The 19,217-nt window shown below is 40.7% G+C and overlaps 1 protein-coding gene across 1 annotated transcript in view; it reads left to right on the forward strand.

Annotated features, from left to right (window-relative positions):
- The window catches only part of ZFYVE16 (zinc finger FYVE-type containing 16), a 36,761-nt gene that overhangs the window by 15,144 nt on the left and 2,400 nt on the right, over window positions 1-19,217 (forward strand). The window contains exons 13-27 of the mRNA XM_032097137.1: window positions 2,402-2,493; window positions 2,678-4,836; window positions 7,940-8,036; window positions 8,926-9,102; window positions 9,887-10,035; window positions 12,019-12,394; window positions 12,986-13,108; window positions 13,207-13,362; window positions 13,951-14,175; window positions 14,981-15,063; window positions 16,923-17,027; window positions 17,433-17,583; window positions 17,770-17,850; window positions 18,363-18,525; window positions 18,888-18,993. Coding sequence (XP_031953028.1) covers window positions 2,402-2,493; window positions 2,678-4,836; window positions 7,940-8,036; window positions 8,926-9,102; window positions 9,887-10,035; window positions 12,019-12,394; window positions 12,986-13,108; window positions 13,207-13,362; window positions 13,951-14,175; window positions 14,981-15,063; window positions 16,923-17,027; window positions 17,433-17,583; window positions 17,770-17,850; window positions 18,363-18,525; window positions 18,888-18,993 — 4,243 coding nt within the window. The remainder of the gene's footprint in view (window positions 1-2,401; window positions 2,494-2,677; window positions 4,837-7,939; window positions 8,037-8,925; window positions 9,103-9,886; window positions 10,036-12,018; window positions 12,395-12,985; window positions 13,109-13,206; window positions 13,363-13,950; window positions 14,176-14,980; window positions 15,064-16,922; window positions 17,028-17,432; window positions 17,584-17,769; window positions 17,851-18,362; window positions 18,526-18,887; window positions 18,994-19,217) is intronic.

Consider the following 19,217-nt stretch of genomic DNA (forward strand, 5'->3'; position numbering starts at 1 on the left):
TACAATTCTTGGGTGATGCAGACACATGGAGTCGGACAGAGAGGTGCAAGAGAGACAAGGGGTTGCTGCTGGTCTGCCCTGTTTTGGGGGTTTTGGTTTTGTTGTGAGTTTCAGTTTTCTGCTTGTAGCCCTATTGTAGAAAACCTGAAAGCCTATGAAAAATTTGAGGAAAAGGTAATGAAACTAGGAATACTGTATGTAGTAGTTTTTCAAGGTTAGGTTCGTTACTCAAAATACTTTACCAAGACAAATAACCATTTTATTTCAAAAATAGATTTAACTAAACAAAGCAACATTGCTGGGTTGGCAGACTGAGGAGTGATAGTTTTCTGAGCTCTCTGTTGAAGTGAGTTAATCTGTATTAAATAGACGTAAATATTTGCATATGATTTTAGTTCTACAGTTCTTTGCATTGAGTTCTTCCTTTATTTGGGGAGTTTAGTGGGCCAACTAAATGCACCCTTCTAATTAGTATTATAGTCTAATAATAGATAGTGTTGTAATCTAATAATGCCCTTATGCTTAAACCAGAATTTGTTGTGTATCTCTCAAGAGTGCAAACCAATGAATATTCTGTAGGTGTTTTTAAGTAAATGACAAAGGTAGATGAAATAATTACTTGGCTCTCCTCTATATTTTCTTCGAAATATGAAAGGTTTTTTGTTTTTTATAGGCTTCTGTTAGTATTGATATCTGTGATATCTGGTGAGATTGTGTAATAAATACCTACAGAGAACACAAATCAGCATTACGCATCTTCTGATCCCCGGTTTTCTTGTAACCCTTCAATATTTCTTGTTTATGTGGTCTATTTGACTATTGACTGTCCACAGATACGTGCTTTAGGGATGGGATCTGTGCTTTGATGTCTCTCAGTGAATCACCAAAAGCAGTTAATCGTGTAGGGTTCTTAATTGAAATAACTTCCAGTTCATGTTGTTGCATCCCCCTTGCCGAGAGGTCGTGATTGTTACAGGAAAGATCTGTATTCAGATGGGTGAGAAGAAGGGGCCCTAAGTCTGTGCTTGCTGCTCGTTGAGCGCTCTAGACAGCTGTGAGGGACTTGTATTAGAGTGCAGCCTGAAGATCGTGGCTGTGACTAATTAATGGCTATGGATATCAAAACAGTGATATATTGTTCATTTTTGGCTTACATATGGGCACAAAGTACTGCATTACTGCGTATTTGTTTCACCTTTCTTACGCTTTGCAAGTCTCTATTTGAACTACACATTGCCTTAAAGTGTTCTTGTCATGTGCATATTAGTGTGGTAAATAATTACACCATTTGTGGTGAACAATTACATATTAATATGAGTTAGTGCTCCTGATCTGAACTATTCAGGGAGGGGAAACCTTAGAGCTTATGGGGGGAAGCAAGGCATAGCATCTAGATCTGCAGCTGTGGAGCGGCCTAAGTGATGTGAGAGGATTTAAGTATTTGTTTGGGCTCTAAGCTTTTAGAAGAATGACTGGGCATTACTAGGTGGTCAGAATATCAGTTGCATTGGGGTAGGGTGTGAAGTCATCCAGTGCAGAGACTGAATGCACTGATAAAAGCAGAAGGAAAGCTAGACAGGTCTCTGCAGGTGTAGTTTCCAGACATTAGACTAAATGGATCTCAGTCCCTTCAGTTTGCTCAAGGGAAGTGTAAATATTGATTTTTGATAGGCAGTTGCACTCTATGGGTGTTCAGCCATGAAAAAAAGATGTGCAGTTGGAAAGCAATTCAGAGTGTCCAGAAAGGCATAACATTGAGTGGCTGGAAAGGTTCATTAAAGAAATAAACTTGGGTGTTTTTCAGTGGTGAATGTGATTGATTAATAAATAGATTTCTCATAAGCTGGTAATTCTATAACAAGAGTTTGTGTTCTTGGGGTCCTAGAAGTATCATTGTTTATGTGTTTGGAGTAGAACAGAAATAATTAGCTGAAGTACAATGTTGGACTTCTTAATTTTTATTATTATTTAAACAGTTCAGTTGTGTTGAAAGGTAATAACGGCGTGTTTTGTTTTTTGCCTATGAACTCTGTGGCATAAAATGTATATGGGGTCAGGCTAGAAGATCTTAATATTCCTTACAGTTTTAAACTTGCTGACACTGTAATGCCATAGCGGATGCTTTCAGATGCATTTATTTTTTTTAAGTATCCTCAATTTTGTGATTTGTAGTGAATTTTTGGGTATATTGTTCATAGTGCTGAGTACACTGAGCATATCCAGAATACTTAGAGGCTGCAGCCCTGTTTGCTTGTTTACATGGAGGGAGAAAAAAGTGTTAATAAAAACTTAAAAATACCCCACATGAGCTGTTGTCTAATATGAGCACTTAGGCTTTGCAAACAAAACATGCTTTTAATTACATGCTGTGTTTCTCTCTGTAGGCTTAAGAAGGCTAAAGCTTCACTAGACCTGTGACTAGAATGGACAGTTACTTTAAAGCTGCAGTCTGTGACTTGGACAAACTGCTTGATGAATTTGAGCAGAATACAGGTTGGTTTCTTCACTGCCTTTTTCGTGGAAGTACATGGTCAAATAACTGTTACCATGGAGTTTGAAAGTAGCATCTGCTAAGTAAAAGCTTGTATTGATGAATAGATGGGATTGAAAGGGAGTACACTGTGGAAAGAGAGGAGTCTTATAAACTTTGCTTTTGATCTCTTCTTGCTTAAAATAGATGACTGTGAGTGCTTCAGAACACCTCAAAATCCATATGACTCAAAGCTTTCTTCAGTCCTGGATTGCTTAGAGCATGCACACCCCACACGAGACCTGCCAGATGATCCTGCCAGATGTCCTGCCCCAGAGGACACCTCACCCTATGCCCCTGCAGGCACAAGTGATGTGCTCAGTTACTCACCACCCAAAGAGAAGGGTGTTGCTGGACCTGACCTTTTGTCCACTGTGGACAGTGGTCCCCTAAACGAAATTCAGGCTTCACACCTGGGAAGGTGTAGCATACCTGTGTGTGATCTTGTCAATGACACTGCAAATTTAATCCACTCAGTGGCTGCTCGTGAAGGGACTCAGAAGTTGCAGCCGGATGATTTCCAGTACAGCGGAGGGCCCACTGGCTGTGGGGTGTCTTGTATCCCTGGTGCTATTTGTGTGTCATCATCTGGCTGCAGCAGTGCTGCCAGCACAAAGCAGAGTGATGGGGACTCAGTGTTACAAGATTCAGGGCACCTTAAAACAGAGGAGATTAATAATTTTGCTTTAACATCAGAGAGTTATGCTGTGGGAACAGTCCTGGATCTGTGTGATGACCAACACAGGACAGAACTTGTAGAGTGCAATGAAGTATTTGACCAGCCTGGACAAACTGCTCCCCTGGATACTGAATGCGTCACTGTAACCTCACAGAGCTTGAACGCACGCAGTCCCAAAGATGAGAAAGCCTGTGAAAAACTGCCTTGTGAACCACAAGACAACAGTGCATGCTGTGCAGTAAGCAAAGAGGTGTGTGGAGGAAACGCCATAGGAAAGGTAGACCCAAACAATGGGGGTAATGTTGATTCCATGCCTTCAGATCTGCCAAAGAGGCATCAGTTGCATAAAAGCAGTGCAACATTACCTGGAAATTGTGTCTTACCAGGCTCCTCGTGTCAAATCGGAGCTGAAGTAGAATTGGAAAAGAAAGTCACAGAAGAGAATGTAGGTAGTGAGGAACTTAATAGCAGTGAGATACTAAGCAGTGTTTCCAGTTCGTGTATTTCAGCTGAGGATGTCCAGACATCTCTGTCTTGTCTTTCCCTTCCTGTGTCCATGTGTGGTTCATTAGTTGTAACAGAAGAAAAGGTTGATCCTCTACCTCAAAGTGCAGTGGCAGAGGTTATTAGTGATACTGTACCTGTTCATGCTGGGGAGTCTAAAACTCATCTCTCTGGCAGGGAATTCTGTGAAAATAGTAACTGGCACGAGCAAGAAGATTTGGCTGAAATCAGTGAAAGTATTGCAGAGAAAAGCAGAGATGGAGAGAAGTATGATCCTGAGAAGGTATCTGATGATGGTTATTCTCAGCAAATCAAAGCTTTTTCTTCTGGTTTTCTAGACCTTGAGGCTGAGCCATATGGTGTTGGTGTAGACAGTTTTTATGATGAGAGCATGAGCTCTGTTATGGCTGACTTTACTGTTGAGGAGAATGTTATTAAAAGTGATACTCTAATAAGCGACGCTGAGCTCGATGATTTCTTGTATGGACAAAGTCGGCAGTCCAGTGTGTTGAAGTCTTCAGACAATGATGGTAACTTGATGGAAGCTGATGCAGATGGAGGGAATTTAACAGATCTGAACAGCCTGAATTTCACAGACGTCAATGAAGAACTTGTGCAAACAAAACTGGAGGAGATAACGAGCATTAATAGTACCCTTAAAGCGTCTCTTGCTGCCAGTGAAGTGGAAGCTGCAGCAGAAGTCAGTGTGTCTCATGGTCAGGGCACGACTGAGAGTGGCAGTGGAGCTTTGGCTTCTGATGTTTGTATTAAAGGTGCAAGACCAAAGCAGTTGCTTGACCTTTCCCAGGGAGCTGGTGGTCAGAAACAACTGAGTAGAAGAAATGAACTTGAAAGAGAAAAACAGGGATCTGGTTCTGTTACCCCAGAAGCTCCCCTCTCAGACACCAGTGTAAATGTTGGTAATAATTCTGACCCTGGGGAACGCAGCTCTGAAGCTGGAGCAAATCAAACATCAGAAAGCACTGAATCACATAAAACACCTCCGGCTCTGTCGTGGAAACAGCCCTTGTGGGTCCCGGATTCGGAGGCACCCAACTGCATGAGCTGCCAGGCCAAGTTCACCTTCACAAAGAGACGACACCACTGCCGAGCTTGTGGGAAGGTGAGTTATTGGAGAGGGGTCCTGTGCTACTGACAGGAAATGGAGATTCTGATGTAGGCGTAACCGAGATGCAGAAGGGAAAGAATATTGACAGAAGTTTTGTAGGCTCAGAGTATTTTATTTAACAGAGACCAGTTTTTATTTTCCCTCCATAGGAACCTAAAGACTGTTGGAAAAGACTGATGTTAATTAAGAAACGTATGACCTTTTTTTGTGAAAATTGTAATTAAAGGGCAGTACACAATATGTTCTTATCTGCCATTACTGGCTAGACTGATGTGTTCTGCATAGAGTAGGGGAGATGAGATGATGGACTACTTCATTGTAATCATACTGAATCAGCTTGTTATTGAGCTTTTAACTCAGGTATTTATGTTTTAAAGAATTGAGGTGGTGATGATGAGAATCCAGTGGTTATACTAGTGGTTATAAGTGGTTATACTAACTGCAGAGCACTGTCCGTGAAGCTGAAGGGATTGCATTCTTTCAGGAGCCGTAACAGCAGTACCAGTGCAAAAGGATTTAGGGTCTGAATCTGTCTTCCTGTGTGTTTAGATGTATCACTTTCTAAGGAACTCGTATCGGGGGGGGAAAGTATATGATTCACCAACAAAATGAGTAATTGTAGAACTGTTTTTCAGCCTGAGGTCTTCTACAGACAGTAAGTGATGCCAGAGCTGATACTCGGTTCAGAATTCCCTTGTGATCTACTGTGGCTTGTACTACTAAATGGAAATGCTAGCAGTACTAATGACCTACTGTTCAGTGATGCTCTGTAGGCTTTAAGGATGAGGAGACAGAACTAAGAGTAGTGTCAGTACTAAATTTTTGCATCCCCAGTGTTAAGCACCACCTGGAAAGGCATAGTTCTTTTTTTTCCCACCTCTCTTCTAGCGCTGTGTATTCAAAGCTTGGTGCTCGTTTACTCAACTGCAGTCAGCATGAACTAAAATGTAGGTGTGAATTGGAGTGTCCAAGAAACGAAGAGCTCCTTGTGCCAAACTGGAAGCCATTGAACTTACTGCCAGAATATCCTGTCGAGGTTTTGTGAGGGTTTAAAACAGTTCTTCAAGAGTCGGCTTCATTTTAGTCATAAGACTGACTGAGCTCAAGTTCCTGTTTACATTCACTGTGAAGTTCTTGCACCTTGTCTAGAGATGGGGAAGGGAGACCCTTCACGACACACTCCTGGTAGACAGCTGTGTGTCAGCTGAGGGGCTCTTGACAGAACAGCAGTGTCCTTGGTGGGAGCATCACAATGTCTCTTCATGAGGAGAGTGAGGGAAGGCAGCATGAGTTGTCTAAGCCATACAGATATGGGAGTGGCATGCAATTGTAACTGTGCAGCTTAACTTTCTGCCTTGTAAGACTATTTGTCTTCTTAATAGTAACTTTTTTTGTCCTAAAAACTCCCAAACCAAACGTACCTTGGGAAGCTGTTGTTTGTTGTGTTTTCAGCTTCTTGGGAAATAAGGGAAAACTGGTAGGAATTCGCAGTTGTCTTCTGTAGGCTATTCTAGAAGACAGTTTTATGGATTCCTGCAATCCTATATTTTTTTTAATCTATGAAAATGGCAACACTTGTGTATTCTGGCATCTGTGCTGGAGGAAGGTGTGAAGTTAGTGGCTCCTGCTTTCTCTCCCGTCTGCAGCACTTGCAAGGCAAGAGAGCTTTGCAGTTCCACTGTCCAGGTGTTTGTCTCTTGTTGTGGTACCCTTCTTCTTCCTAGTTCAACCAGAACCCACTTCTTTGCTCAACAGCCTGCTATTCACCTTCTTTCTCCTGTCCCTTAGTTTGCCTTCAACTTTTAGGTGCGTTAGGATTGATCCTCCTGCAATCCCCTGCAGGTCCCAGTGTCACCGAGGGTATGAGAATACTCCTTGCAGGGGATTGTGCTGCTTGGCATTTGAAGCCCTAAAGTGGATTATAACTGATGAGCAATTAATCCTCATCAGTTACATTCTTAACGTGTGTACTGAGCATGCGTGTTTCCTGTTGAGGTAAATTACCTGTGGCTCTAATCCAGAAGCAGCTGGAATACTTCTGTTTTAGCTTGTTCTCTGTTTTTACAGTGACTTTTCCTGCTTACAGGAGTTCACTTGTAATAAGTTATTTTCCTATGCCACTGCTGTTTGGGATTTTTTTTCCCCCTTGATCCACATTGTTTTTCTGGATTGGGAGCAATTAGGAGTAGAGAAGATCTTCAGGGTTTTCAGAAGACCTTTTGTAAAAGGCTCCGGAGTCTGCATACAGCTAAAAATGGTGTGATTCGTAAAAAACTTACAGATCATCCTTGAAAGAACATAAGGGGAAATTGACAGAAGGTCCAGATATTTATGGCAACTCTTGCAGCTTTTCTAAAGACATAATTCTTTGAATGGGATTGTGCCCGTGTTGTCCAGGCTAATGAGACACACTTTCCCCCCTGCTTCTGCTTAAAAATAGACAGGATGTATATACCCTGTTGGAATAGAAGAGCATATTCTGTTCTTTTAAAGCAGCTTTCTTTGACAATACTTTGCAGAAGGGAGCTTGTCACATGAGGGCAATGCTGCTTGTTCTTGCTGAGGGAGCAGGAGAGCCCTCTTAGCTGCTGCAGCCTGGGGGCAGGGAGCGCTGGGTACCCCGGTTTCCCAGGGAAGAGAGGCAGCGTGAGTGTCCGACAAACTGGTAAAGTCTTACTGAGAGCCTTGGCGAGCACAGTGCTGCAGAGATGATCCTAAAGCACCAGAGCAAATCCCAGCTCTGGGTGTCAGTCCTTGACCCTATCACTGTTGTTTAATGTAAAATACTTATGGGAGGAACAGAAGTAGGAGTGAATTTGGGATAGGTGGTGCAACCTGAAGTTCTTTTCATCACTCCGTGTAAGAATTTTAATATAATTTTAGTTATGTCCTCCATGTTGCTGCTTTCTGCTGGGTATATATTGTTCTTAGTTGGTTGTTTTTTTTTTCCTGAAGATTTCTTTGTGGGGAATTAAGATAGAGGCTTGAATATAAGGCTGCAGATGGTTTAGAATGAAGCAAGTGTATTTTTTGGAAGAGTTTTCTATTTGCTGTGCAATATGTCTATAATATTTAATGCAATCCTTTTCTGAATCAGGTTTTTTGTGGTAGCTGTTGCAAACGAAAATGCAAACTACAATACATGGAGAAGGAAGCAAGAGTCTGCACTGGCTGTTATGATGATATTAATAAAGGTAAAGAGGGTTTTTTGAGTAATTGCAGTAATCATTGAAGTATCTCTTTAACCTTTGTTCTTTTTGGGGAGCTTGATTACTTTAATTGGTGTATGTTTTCCTATTTCTGAGATGGAAGGATGAAGAGAATAATTGTACCTCTTAGTTGGATTCCAGTTCTTATTTTGAACTTTGAGTCTCAAGTTGGTTGTTTTTTTATTAAAAAAAAAAAAAAAGTTTTTAACTCCTTAGGACTAAATAGGAAGTTATAGAGGAATACAATTTATCCTGTTGAGTCATCTGTGACAGGAATCTAGCAGAAGTGATCCTCCCTCCACAGTAGCCCTCTGCGTGTTTAAAGGCCACATCCCTGCTTGTTCTCACATGTTTTTTTGCCCACTTTATGTTGCTTCCTGTCCTGGTGTTTTTACAAGTCACTTACCAGGGCTGCAGTAAATGACTCATCAGACAACATTTTTTTAACTAAAAACTAAGCATGAATGCTTGTGAAAACATCAGGAGAAACAGCTGAGGTCTGTTGATTAGTATGTAAATAGCAAGTTGAAAACATGTCAGATATTTTGGTAGGCCACCTGAATGGAGTTTAACCTGCTAGAGGTGACACGTGTTTGCCCCAAGGGTTGGGGGTCTCAGGGTGCAGTGTAGTCACTGCAGTGCTGCCAGGACAGGCAAGGGGAGGCCTCTTTCTCTCATGAGAAATTAGGCGAATATACACGTAGAAAATAAACCTAAATTTTCTTCCATACAACAGTTTGAGTGTTTATTTTTCATAAGTAGATAACAAAGTCTGCGTTGCCTCTGCCAAAAAACCCCCACCCATCCCCAGTACTGCTCTGCAAATGAAATTCAATCAATTGTGGAATCTTAAAAACTAACCACATTTTTTTAGCACAGGCATTTGAAAGGATGATGAGTCCAACTGGTCCTGTCCCCAATTCCAGTGTCTCCTCTGAACATTCTTCTGCTGTTCCACCTGCAGAGGAAGCCCAGATACCTGGTAGTGCCAGCTCTCCTTCACCATCTGCATTGTTGCCTATCTCAGCACTTAAACAACCTGGTCTTGAAGGTACAGATGCTAAGTATAGCATATATCTAGCACTTCAAGAGTCTCTTTGGAAAGAGTTGCTTATCACATCTGGGATTTATACTTGGTATTTTTTGTGTGAAACAGGAACTCTGTGAATGGAAACACTTCCGCTTCCTAATTTTGGTGCCAGGCCCAAACTGGTCCTAAATCTCCATTTATGAAATGTGGATGTTACTTTTTTTCATTGCCCTCTCTGTTTATATTGTAAATCTTTTTGTGTAGCTGTTCATTTTATAATTTTTATATGTGTTGGGGGATCTCTGGCTTGTGTTGGACTGCCAATCCTAAAGGAAATCTGTTCAGGGAGAAGTTGCAAGGGAGCAGCAAAGGTTCATTTTCTATGTAAATAGAAATAATTAGTGGCTAACTAGTGTCTTTGTTCCACTTTTATAAAACATCTGACCTTCTCCAAAGAAAATACATTTTTAAACAAAGTGATTGCTCAACTTTTTTTGAGTGTATTTCATCTATTACTTTCGTATGCATTTCATTCTTATCTCACTACAGAGGGAGGATTGAGGAGGTGCCTTCTGTAGTATGAATTGATAGATTTAACTGTAGCAGGGCAGCTTCCTCTGCAAGTGAGAGATTTTGTTGTATGTGTTTGCCTGATTGGAGACTGGCTAATATCAACCTCTACCTGTGCTTTGTTCCAGTAAACAGATTGTCTGTGCATGTGGTGGGGAGAAGGGGCTTAATTTTTGTCCCTTTCAGATATTGGAACAGTGTGATAATATGGAGTTGTTGTTTTAACCTGTCCCAGGGCTCTGCCCCAGAGAACAGAGGAGGGTTTGGTTTGCAGATGGTATTTTGCCAAATGGTGAAGTGGCAGACACAGCAAAACTGTCCTCTGGAGCGAAGAGGTCACAGGAGTCCAGCCCAGTAAACCCGGACTTGCCGGAGACACTCACGGTAGGAGCCAGGATGTTTTAGCTGCATGAGTTACTGTTGGGAGACCTTTGCTTGCTACTGATGGGACCCCTTACAGACCATGACTTCGGATTCACAGCTTTTGGAATCTGAGACAATATTTGAGTCTTTTTGGTGGGGGCTGTGAAGTCCTTCAATTGAAAAACACAGTAGTAATTTTCAATTTGAGTAAAACCAAGCAAAGTTTTCAAAGGAAAACCCTGTTCGGTTGAAGGTGCCTGTGAACTTCAAAACTGGTGGGACTGAAAATTTTCCAAAGCAGTTTTTTTTGTACACAGTGTTTGATTAACCACTTCCATGAAGGTGACCTCAGCCACAGTTCTGAAGCCTGTCGTTACCAACGTGCTTATAGTAGAAGTTTGTGGTTGGTTGTTTTTTTTTCCAGTGGCCTGCTATAGTTTCCCTGATGAATTAGACTAACCACAAGTTGCTTAGTGCCCTGCAATACCACATTATAGGGTGCAACAAAATCTGCGTATTGCTTTTAGTGTGAACTAATATTGAACTGAGAGGGGGATTTTTTATGTCATATGCCTGATGTTGAATGAACTGCACTTTAAAAGAAAAAGTCCAAAGAAGAGGTATAAGTTTGCTGTGGAAAGGCTTAGCAAGGTTCCTCAGGAGAAGCCTTTTTTGAGATAAAACATAGCACTGGAGCACTGTCTCAAGTAATAACATAAATTCCATGATTCTCAGAGCACTCAAAAGTTTTCAAAATATATTCTTAAAGCTAAAAAACCAGATAATCAGTATTTGTATATGGGGGATCTGAACACTTATCAGGTGTATAGCATTTAAATCAGCTTTTATTCATGAAGAACAGTAGTAATCAAATCAAAAGATGTTGGAGTAATGGAAAGATGTAGCCTGTCTTTCATTTTGGGGAAACAGTAGGATATTTGCACTTGCAGAAGATGAGCAATGTCTAAAACTAAAAGCAGCATGGAAAAAGTGAGTGGGGGAGGCAGTTGATGGTTTTTCTGTGGAGCCTCAGAAGCTGAGACAAAACCAGCACAGTGCAGCTCTGAAGCAAAGGCAACACAAAATCCTGAAAGTGCTGCCACAGGGTGCTGTGAAGGGCAAAAGTGCTGAGTGGGGTGAAACACCAGCAAGCACATTCGTGGGGAAGAAGTCTATTGGCCAATTCAGTAATGTTTTTGTCTGTGCTTTTGTGGAGTGTTCCCCTTGGGGTTGGTGGCTTTCTTTAATTTTCTGGCAGCATATTCGTTAAATGGAGGATTTGCTGGAAGCTGGTGGGACACCAGGAGAACTGCCACAGGGCAAGCATAAAGTTGTCAGGTTTTTTCTTGTTGTATGGGCAAAGTCTTCCCTCTGGATAGAGGATGCAAGTCTAACAAAAGGTTATGTGCATCTCTGTTTTCGTTGGAGGGGTTTTGGGGGGGTTGCCTTTTTTCGTTTCATTTTTTTATGACAGCTGACATCCTAATGTACCTGTGTTCATGGCTTGTCATACCTGCCTCACTGGGGGAGCAGCATAGGTTTGACTCCAAACTAGAAATTATTCAGACTGAATGCTTCAGCTATTAGTGGAATAGTAGAAGTAGTGTAGAAATATGTTTGCAGTACTTAACTGCTGATCCAAGGGATGCCAATGTTCAGTGGCTGTGAGTGGGGCAAACTAACAGCAGATTCCTGAGGGGGTCCTTGGAATGTTGATTGTGTTACACCTGACTGCCATGAGCTACAAGGACAGTCTGCAGCCCTCCCATCTGAACTTGTGTTACCAAACTATTAAATGAGCGATGCATCTTCACCTGCGTGACTCCTAAACAAAAAAAACAAGAGAGTCCAGGAGAAATTTGCTGGCATTCTTCTTATTAGGAGGAAATGTATTCTCACCTTTTGTGATAGATTTCTTTCTCTTTGTGCTTCTAGAATGATAATAATGAAAGTTGAGCTGGTTGTGAGACAGTGTAGATTTTTTTTGTTATTTCTTCTTCACAGGCTGCAAACCCAGAGGAAGATGACCTAGTAACTGATGTAAATCAAAAACTGAAGGAAGAAAGTGATAGGATTACAAGAATGGAGGAATTCCATCCTTCTGTTCCTTCAGATGATGCACAGCAGGCCACTCCAGGCCAGAGTGAGGTGGCACCTAGTTACAAATTTGTCACTCTAGGAACTGAAGAGTGTTCTCCTGCAGAAGCTGAGAAGAGCAGGCCCAGTTCAGTGGATCACAGCACACAGGATGTGCCTGTCAGTGCTTCAAGTTACAGAGCACTTTGTGGGGTAGAAAACTGGGTGCGACGAGAGATCAGCCTTCTTGCTGATGGTGATCAGCTGCCCCCTCTTCTGCTTGCACTGGGTGAAAAAGAGAAAGGTAAAATCTGGTAAAATTTTGAGAAAACTGTTAATATTTACTCATAGAATCCTAGAATCATTTGGGTTGGAAGTGACACTAAAGCTCATCCAGTGCCATGCTCTGCCATGGGCAGGGACACCTTCCACTATCCCAGACTTCTAAATACAGACTCATGTGCATGCAATTTGTATTCTAAGATAATTCTCATGTAATTTATGGGTTGCATACTGGATGGCTGGATAATGACTGTGGATTTTTAGCAAGGTCAGTGTGTTATGAAGAGAATGCTTCACCCCTTAAATGCATTATAGTGCTCATCAGTGGTACCTGACAGAATCAGGGTACAGATGAAGAGTTAGCACATGTTCAGTCAGGGATTTTTCAAAGGAATGGTAGCCGTGGTTTGTACCTTTGTTAGAAGCTGCTGCTTCAGTTTTATTTGTTCCTTGAATCTGAGGGTAAGTTGTTCACTAGCTGCTCTGTAGCTATTCAAAGCTTGGGAATAACTACCAGGGTAGGAGGATGGGATGATGTGTCATACAGTGGACTAATTCTTGGTTTCCGTCATTGGCTGGTGTATTGAACTAAATCATATGTTAATTTATTTAGATTTTGTGGTGGAGGAACATCCATTTCACCAAAAGGTCACCTTGCTGCTTGGGGAAGGAGGTCCTAATCCATTGACTTTTATTCTAAATGCAAACTTGCTTGTCAGTGTTAAGCTAATAACATGTAAGTACTGCGCATCTTCTTTTCCATTAAATCAAGCCTTTTTTTTTTTTTTTCCTGTCTGTAAAACAGCATTACTGTGGTATCTTATCTTTTTAAAGATTCCTCAGAAAAGTGCTGGTGCTTCTCAACAAATGGACTGCATGGTTTGGGTCAGGCAGAAATTGTCATTCTGTTGCAGCGTTTGCCAGATGAAGATGTTTTCCCTAGTGAAATACTCAAATTATTTCTTGACATCTATAATGATGCAATGAAAGGTGTGTCATTTTAATGTCTAACTTTTTCTTGTGTAGTATATTCTCGCTGATCTTTAAAACTTAAAGTTGATAGGTAATTTTTCTGGAATTATTTGTCTAATGATTCGGTTGAAAGAGCTTGCAGTGTTAGAGTTCTGAATAACAGAAACAAAAGAATTTAAGTTTCTGTGTTTCATATGCTTCTGTAAGCATTCTGTTTGCAGGTTTTTTTGTTGTTTTGTCATATTGTGGTGGAGGTTCTGGGTATGAGCCCTTGAGTCTATGGTTTTAAGGACATCTGGCACTTCATTTGTAGAAGTGCAGTGCTCATGTACGTAAATATTTTAGGTCTGTCGATCAAAACTCATCAATTGATGTGTTTAGGACTTTTGGCACTTGTTTGGAGAAACTTAGTTTCATAGTCAGGTTCATTTAGTTGTGAAATGCAGGGCCCTTATTCTATGGGTTAGATATCTGACAGACTTCAGGAAGACGTGAGACAAATGGGGGGCTTGCAAGTCTGTCAGAGGTCCTGGTTAGAGCAGTTCTTTTGGCACTACAATGTGAGTGACCCAGATCTATAAACACTCTCCATTCCTTTTTCTACAGGAAGGTTCATAAAAAATATGGAAAACATTACTTTTACAGAAAACTTTCTCAGCAACAAAGAGCATGGAGGATTCCTGTTTGTTTCACCAACTTTTCAGAAACTTGATGATCAGATTCTACCAGATAACCCGTTTCTTTTTGGCATTCTTATCCATAAGCTGGAAATACCCTGGGCAAAAATGTTTCCAATCCGTTTAATGTTGAGATTAGGAGCAGAATATGGGGGTAAGTTTTAATGGTTGCACTAGCTGTATAAATGTAAAGTTCCCTTTGGAAAATACAAGGGGTTTTTAGGCAAGCAAACTACTTAAAATCATCTTTGCAGTATTTTATATTACACTTGTGTAAGCTGGACATGGGGAGCCACCTGGGAATGCTCATTGTCCTGCTAGACTTCTTTGATTTTTTTTTTTTTTCTTAGCTCATGAGAAAGCTAAGAAATCAAAACTGACAGCAAAATACAAAGATTTTTTTTTTTGGTTGTAGGAGAAAGGTTTGAAGGGATGTTCACAATCCCAGTTTACAACTCTTTAATTAAATTACTTGACTTAAGTATATTGGCAAAAGATTGCTGCTTCATAAACCAAATAAATTGATTACTTATAAGGATAACTTACTAATACATTGGAAACATCTAGGCATGTAAAAAGGCAGGATCCCACCATTGTAGGAGCTGCAAGTCCATAAACATGTACCCGTTGCTTGCTCATGGATTTCTGGAGCCCAGAGGGGATCTCTACCAGCTGGATCCTGTCTGCATGGTGACAAGGGTGGCGGCTGCATTGTTGTTGTTCTTTCTCTTACCAAACTACTTGCTGTGTTTTGTTTTTTTAACCAATTTTGTCAGATGTAACCATGGAGGGGGAAAAACACACAGTGGCTGAAAATTAGAGAGGGGCTGTGCTTCCTTTGGCTGGTCAGATATTGGGATTTAGAAACAGGTTGTACCTGAAAAAAACCATAAAAATACTTGGAATAGCAAGTTTTAGAGTTGTTGTTGATAGGTAAATATGACCTTTTTTCTTCCTAGCCTATCCAGCTCCTGTGGTAAGTGTCAGGAATCGTAAGCCACTCTTCAGAGAGATTGGACACACAATTATGAATCTACTTGTTGTGAGTAGATGTTCTGTTATCTTCCCTTTCTGTTGTAATCTGAATTACATAAAATATCCTCCAAACAAAGAAATCCTGAATCTTGAAAGCAGAGCTAATGTTTTTGTTCTTCATACTTGACTTAAAACTGGTGAGTGACTTAGAAAAGCTGTTTGTTTCACCTTGTATTGTTATGCATTAGTTCTGGTAGTGAAAAAAGGCTTTAAGTGATCGAGGGAGATGTTGACATTTGCACTGATGCTGGTAGTCAGCATTGTTCTGGTGCATTTTTCTCCTCCTAGCATCGTTGTGGTGCAGGGATTCTGGTCTTAAGCCTGACAGTTTTACATGTGAAGAAAGACTTGAGAGGTAGATGCTGTGGACTAACTGCAGCAGTAATTACTTTGTTGGACAAACTTAACCTTGCCACAGTTATTCAGCCTGACTGTCTTTTGTGAAGGACTTCTTTAGTCTGGAATTCATGCCACGCCCTGTGGAAGCTTTCCCTCTGTTACCCAAATAATTTGATTTCAGATTGCAGTAAGCCTGTGTTCCTGACCAGTAATGTTCCTCTTCTAATACTTATGTAGAACTTGCAGCCCTTTCCATCAGAGCATTCAGGGCAAGGCCATGGAAAGCACTGCATGTCTCCTTTAGGCCATCACTACATCCTCTCCTGGGTCTGGAGACCATTGTAGCTGAGATGAAACTGCAGTCTTTGCCCCCTTTTTGCCAGTGCTGGTGTGCAGATCACTATGTGAGCAATCAGTTGGAGGAGGTGCCCCATCTAAGAACAGCACATTTCTTTTTCATGTAGGAGTCAAACTGTAATCCATGAGCCAGCTCCCAGCCTCACTGGTGATGTGCCAGTGCCAATGGGTAACTGCACCCTCAGACTTTGAGCAGCCTTAATGTTGTGCTGCTGCTCAGTGGGGTTTCTATGGAATTTCTTTACAGGTGGATTAGAGTTACTTGGATTCCCCTTCATAGCTGTGTCAGCCTGAAGCAGGCAGGGGCAATATGTGCTCCTTGCAGGAGTTTTAATCACTTCATGACTGCAGAATGTTCTCTTGGTGGTGCCTTGGCACCTGTGGTACAAATGCTCAGAGCATTTGTGGGCTCCTGCAGAGCCTCTCTCTACACAAGTCACTGAGCAAAGGGCGCCTGTGATTTCCATCCTTAGTGCTGGATGCCAGTCCCATGGAAACCTTAGTGCATCAAGATGTTTTTGTAAATACCCTTCTTGCGGAAGCTGTGTGGATGGAGAAAGGTACTGATTGCCTGGCTCAGCTGGTGAAAAGAGCCTCTTTATACCTTTTTTTCAGCTGGAGTAGTAAAAGCAAATGAGACCATTTCATACCTAATGTTGTTGTTCTGGAAGTAAACAGAATTTTGCAGAAGTGGGTGAGGTGATGGGTGATTACTTCTGCCACAGAAAGGGATAAGAAATGGTGCAGTATTCAATCTGTAAATGAACAAGTTAGAGCTTTAGGGGACAGGCTGTGAGCCTGGAAACAAACTCATCTAGATGGGGCTTCCACACTCCACTTTTCTGTCAGAGAGGGAGGGTGTTGGAAGTTTTTCTTTCCCTAAAACACTGGGATTCTAATGTGTATGAAGTAGCCAGAGAGTAAATAACCCAGTGGTTAATAGAGCTACCTTGTCAGTGCTATGAATTTGTTAATACGTTCGCGAGGTGCCTGTCACATACACCCAGTGGGCAAAAAGGGATCCCATAGTCTTTAGCCACTCTTAATACTACTATTTTTTAGAAGTCCTAGAGATTTATTTAGAGTACCTTCATCTAAGTGATGAAGGTAAGGAAAAGGTACCAAAACAATATGAACTGTCTGCTAACATAGATACTTTGTCTGTTATAGGACCTTAGAAATTATCAGTATACTTTGCACACCATAGACAACCTGTTTGTTCATGTGGAAATGGGCAGAAGCTGTATTAAAATACCTGTAAGGAAGTATAATGAGGTGAGTAAACCCATCTTGGTTACTCTAATCCAAGCTGCTTTTGTCTTCATTTTTTTTGTATAGTACCAGTCACACCTCTACCATGAGCTCTTTGAAGAAAACGTCTCTGAACTTCATACTGACCTAAATGTGTAATGGAAAGGGCACACACTTACTTCCTTCTATGATATGCTGGAAGGTGGATAATGATGAGTTGAGCTTTAGGATAGCTATTAAGTACTGAAAGATCAGCAGTTCTTCAAAGTCTTTCAGCATGTATTTTCAAATATTCTCTCTTACAGATTTCCTGATGATGATGTTTTGCTTAAGAATTTTTTTAAAAAATAATAAACACAAGCAAACAACAACCAAAAAAAACCCTCCTAGTGGGATTTGTCAGTGTAATGACAAATTTTGTATTGACAGGTGATGAAGGTGATCAACTCTTCTAATGAACATGTAATTAGCATTGGAGCAAGTGTTAATACCGAAGCAGACTCTCACTTGGTGTGTGTGCAGAACAAGCACGGCCTCTATCACACACAGGCAATCAGTGCCACGGGACATCCCAGGAAAGGTAAGAGGTTTGTTGGAGAAAAATCTCATCTCTAGAGCCAAAATGGAGGTTCAGTGCTACGCTGCTCAGAAAATGCATCTGTGGTGTTACATTACAATGAGTTTTAAGAGGAGTGCAGGTTTAATGTCAGTTACGACTGACTGGAGTGACACAAAGTGGTGCTCACTTCCTTCCTACTTCTTCTAGTTACAGGTGCAAGTTTTGTAGTGTTTAATGGAGCGTTAAAAACATCTTCAGGATTTTTAGCCAAGTCCAGTATAGTTGAAGGTAAGAATTTTGTTCTCTTCTCTTCTTAAGAGACTTGAAAAAAAAATCCAGCAGCAGTCTTGTGTAAAGTCTTTATGCCTCAGTAAGCTAAACGTTTATTTTCAGGTTTTTTAACTTTGTATGAAACCTGTTGCAAACAAATGCTGCATAAAAATACATGATAGTTCACCTACTTGTTTTAAAACAACATTCAAATTTAAGCTATTTAATCGTGCAGGTCTTTTTTTATGGAACTATTTTCATTGCCATATTGCTGAAATACATATATGCAAAAAAAATTCCAAAATCAACTTTTAACATGATCTTTTAGTTTTAGTTTCTGTTGACAAAAAAGGTTTTCTTCCTCTTTCATGTAACATTTAGTGCTGTAGGTGGGGGATGCAGTCCTTTTGTGCATTTATTAATTAGCTCTAGGAGATGGTTGGTCTCAGCAGTATTTAAGCCAAGATTCTGTGAAAAGCTGTGCTGCATTTCCTGTGGATAATTTGGAGTTCTAACTGGTTTTCTTCTAGATGGACTAATGGTACAAATAACACAAGAAACAATGGAAAGCCTACGTCAGGCATTAAGAGACAAGAAGGACTTCAAAATAACCTGTGGAAAAATGGATGCAGGGGACGCGAAAGAATACGTAGATATTTGCTGGGTAGAAACTGAAGAGAAAACAAACAAAGGGTAAACGTACTACCAAAGCCTGACACCTGAGAGAATTCTTGCTCTCAGTGTTCAAATATCTGCCTTTAGTTTCTTGAAATTAATCCAAAGTATTTTTTTTTTGACAGAAAGTGCTTGATAGCAAAGATGGTTTATAGCATCTTAACCTGCAAGATTAGGTTCCTATTAATCCTGTTAGTTCCCTACTTAGGGTGTTTCTTTTTGTACCATCTGTATTTTCATGATGCAAGTCCTGTATTGTATTTTGTTGTAAGGTTGTTTAAATAGCCTTGAAGCATGGCTAAATGTTTTTTCATGGAAGTTACTATATCTAAAGTATAAAATGTTGTTCAAATTCCTAATCATACTACTGTTTTCCATAGAATTTTAAGCCCAGTTGATGGAAAATCAATGGAAGGAACTCAGAGTGAAAAAGCACCACAATGCAGAGACTTCGAAAGAGACGGAAAAGTTATTAAGTGCACTGAAGTGAGTGAATTACTTAGTTCTTAAGCCTTTTTTGCTACTTTTTGAATAGTTAAGTGGTAATACCGTAGTACTAAGTGATACTATTAAAATGAGCTGACATTATGTGTAGCCATCCTGCCAGGCAGAACGTTCTCTGCAGCTCCTTGGTGAGTTTACATACTCGTCATTTTTCTCCTCTGAAAAAGAAGTCTGTTAGCATAGACAGCTCTGTGGATGCCTAATCC

The sequence above is a fragment of the Corvus moneduloides genome, chromosome Z, assembly GCF_009650955.1.
Source record: "Corvus moneduloides isolate bCorMon1 chromosome Z, bCorMon1.pri, whole genome shotgun sequence".
Classification (NCBI taxonomy): domain Eukaryota; kingdom Metazoa; phylum Chordata; class Aves; order Passeriformes; family Corvidae; genus Corvus; species Corvus moneduloides.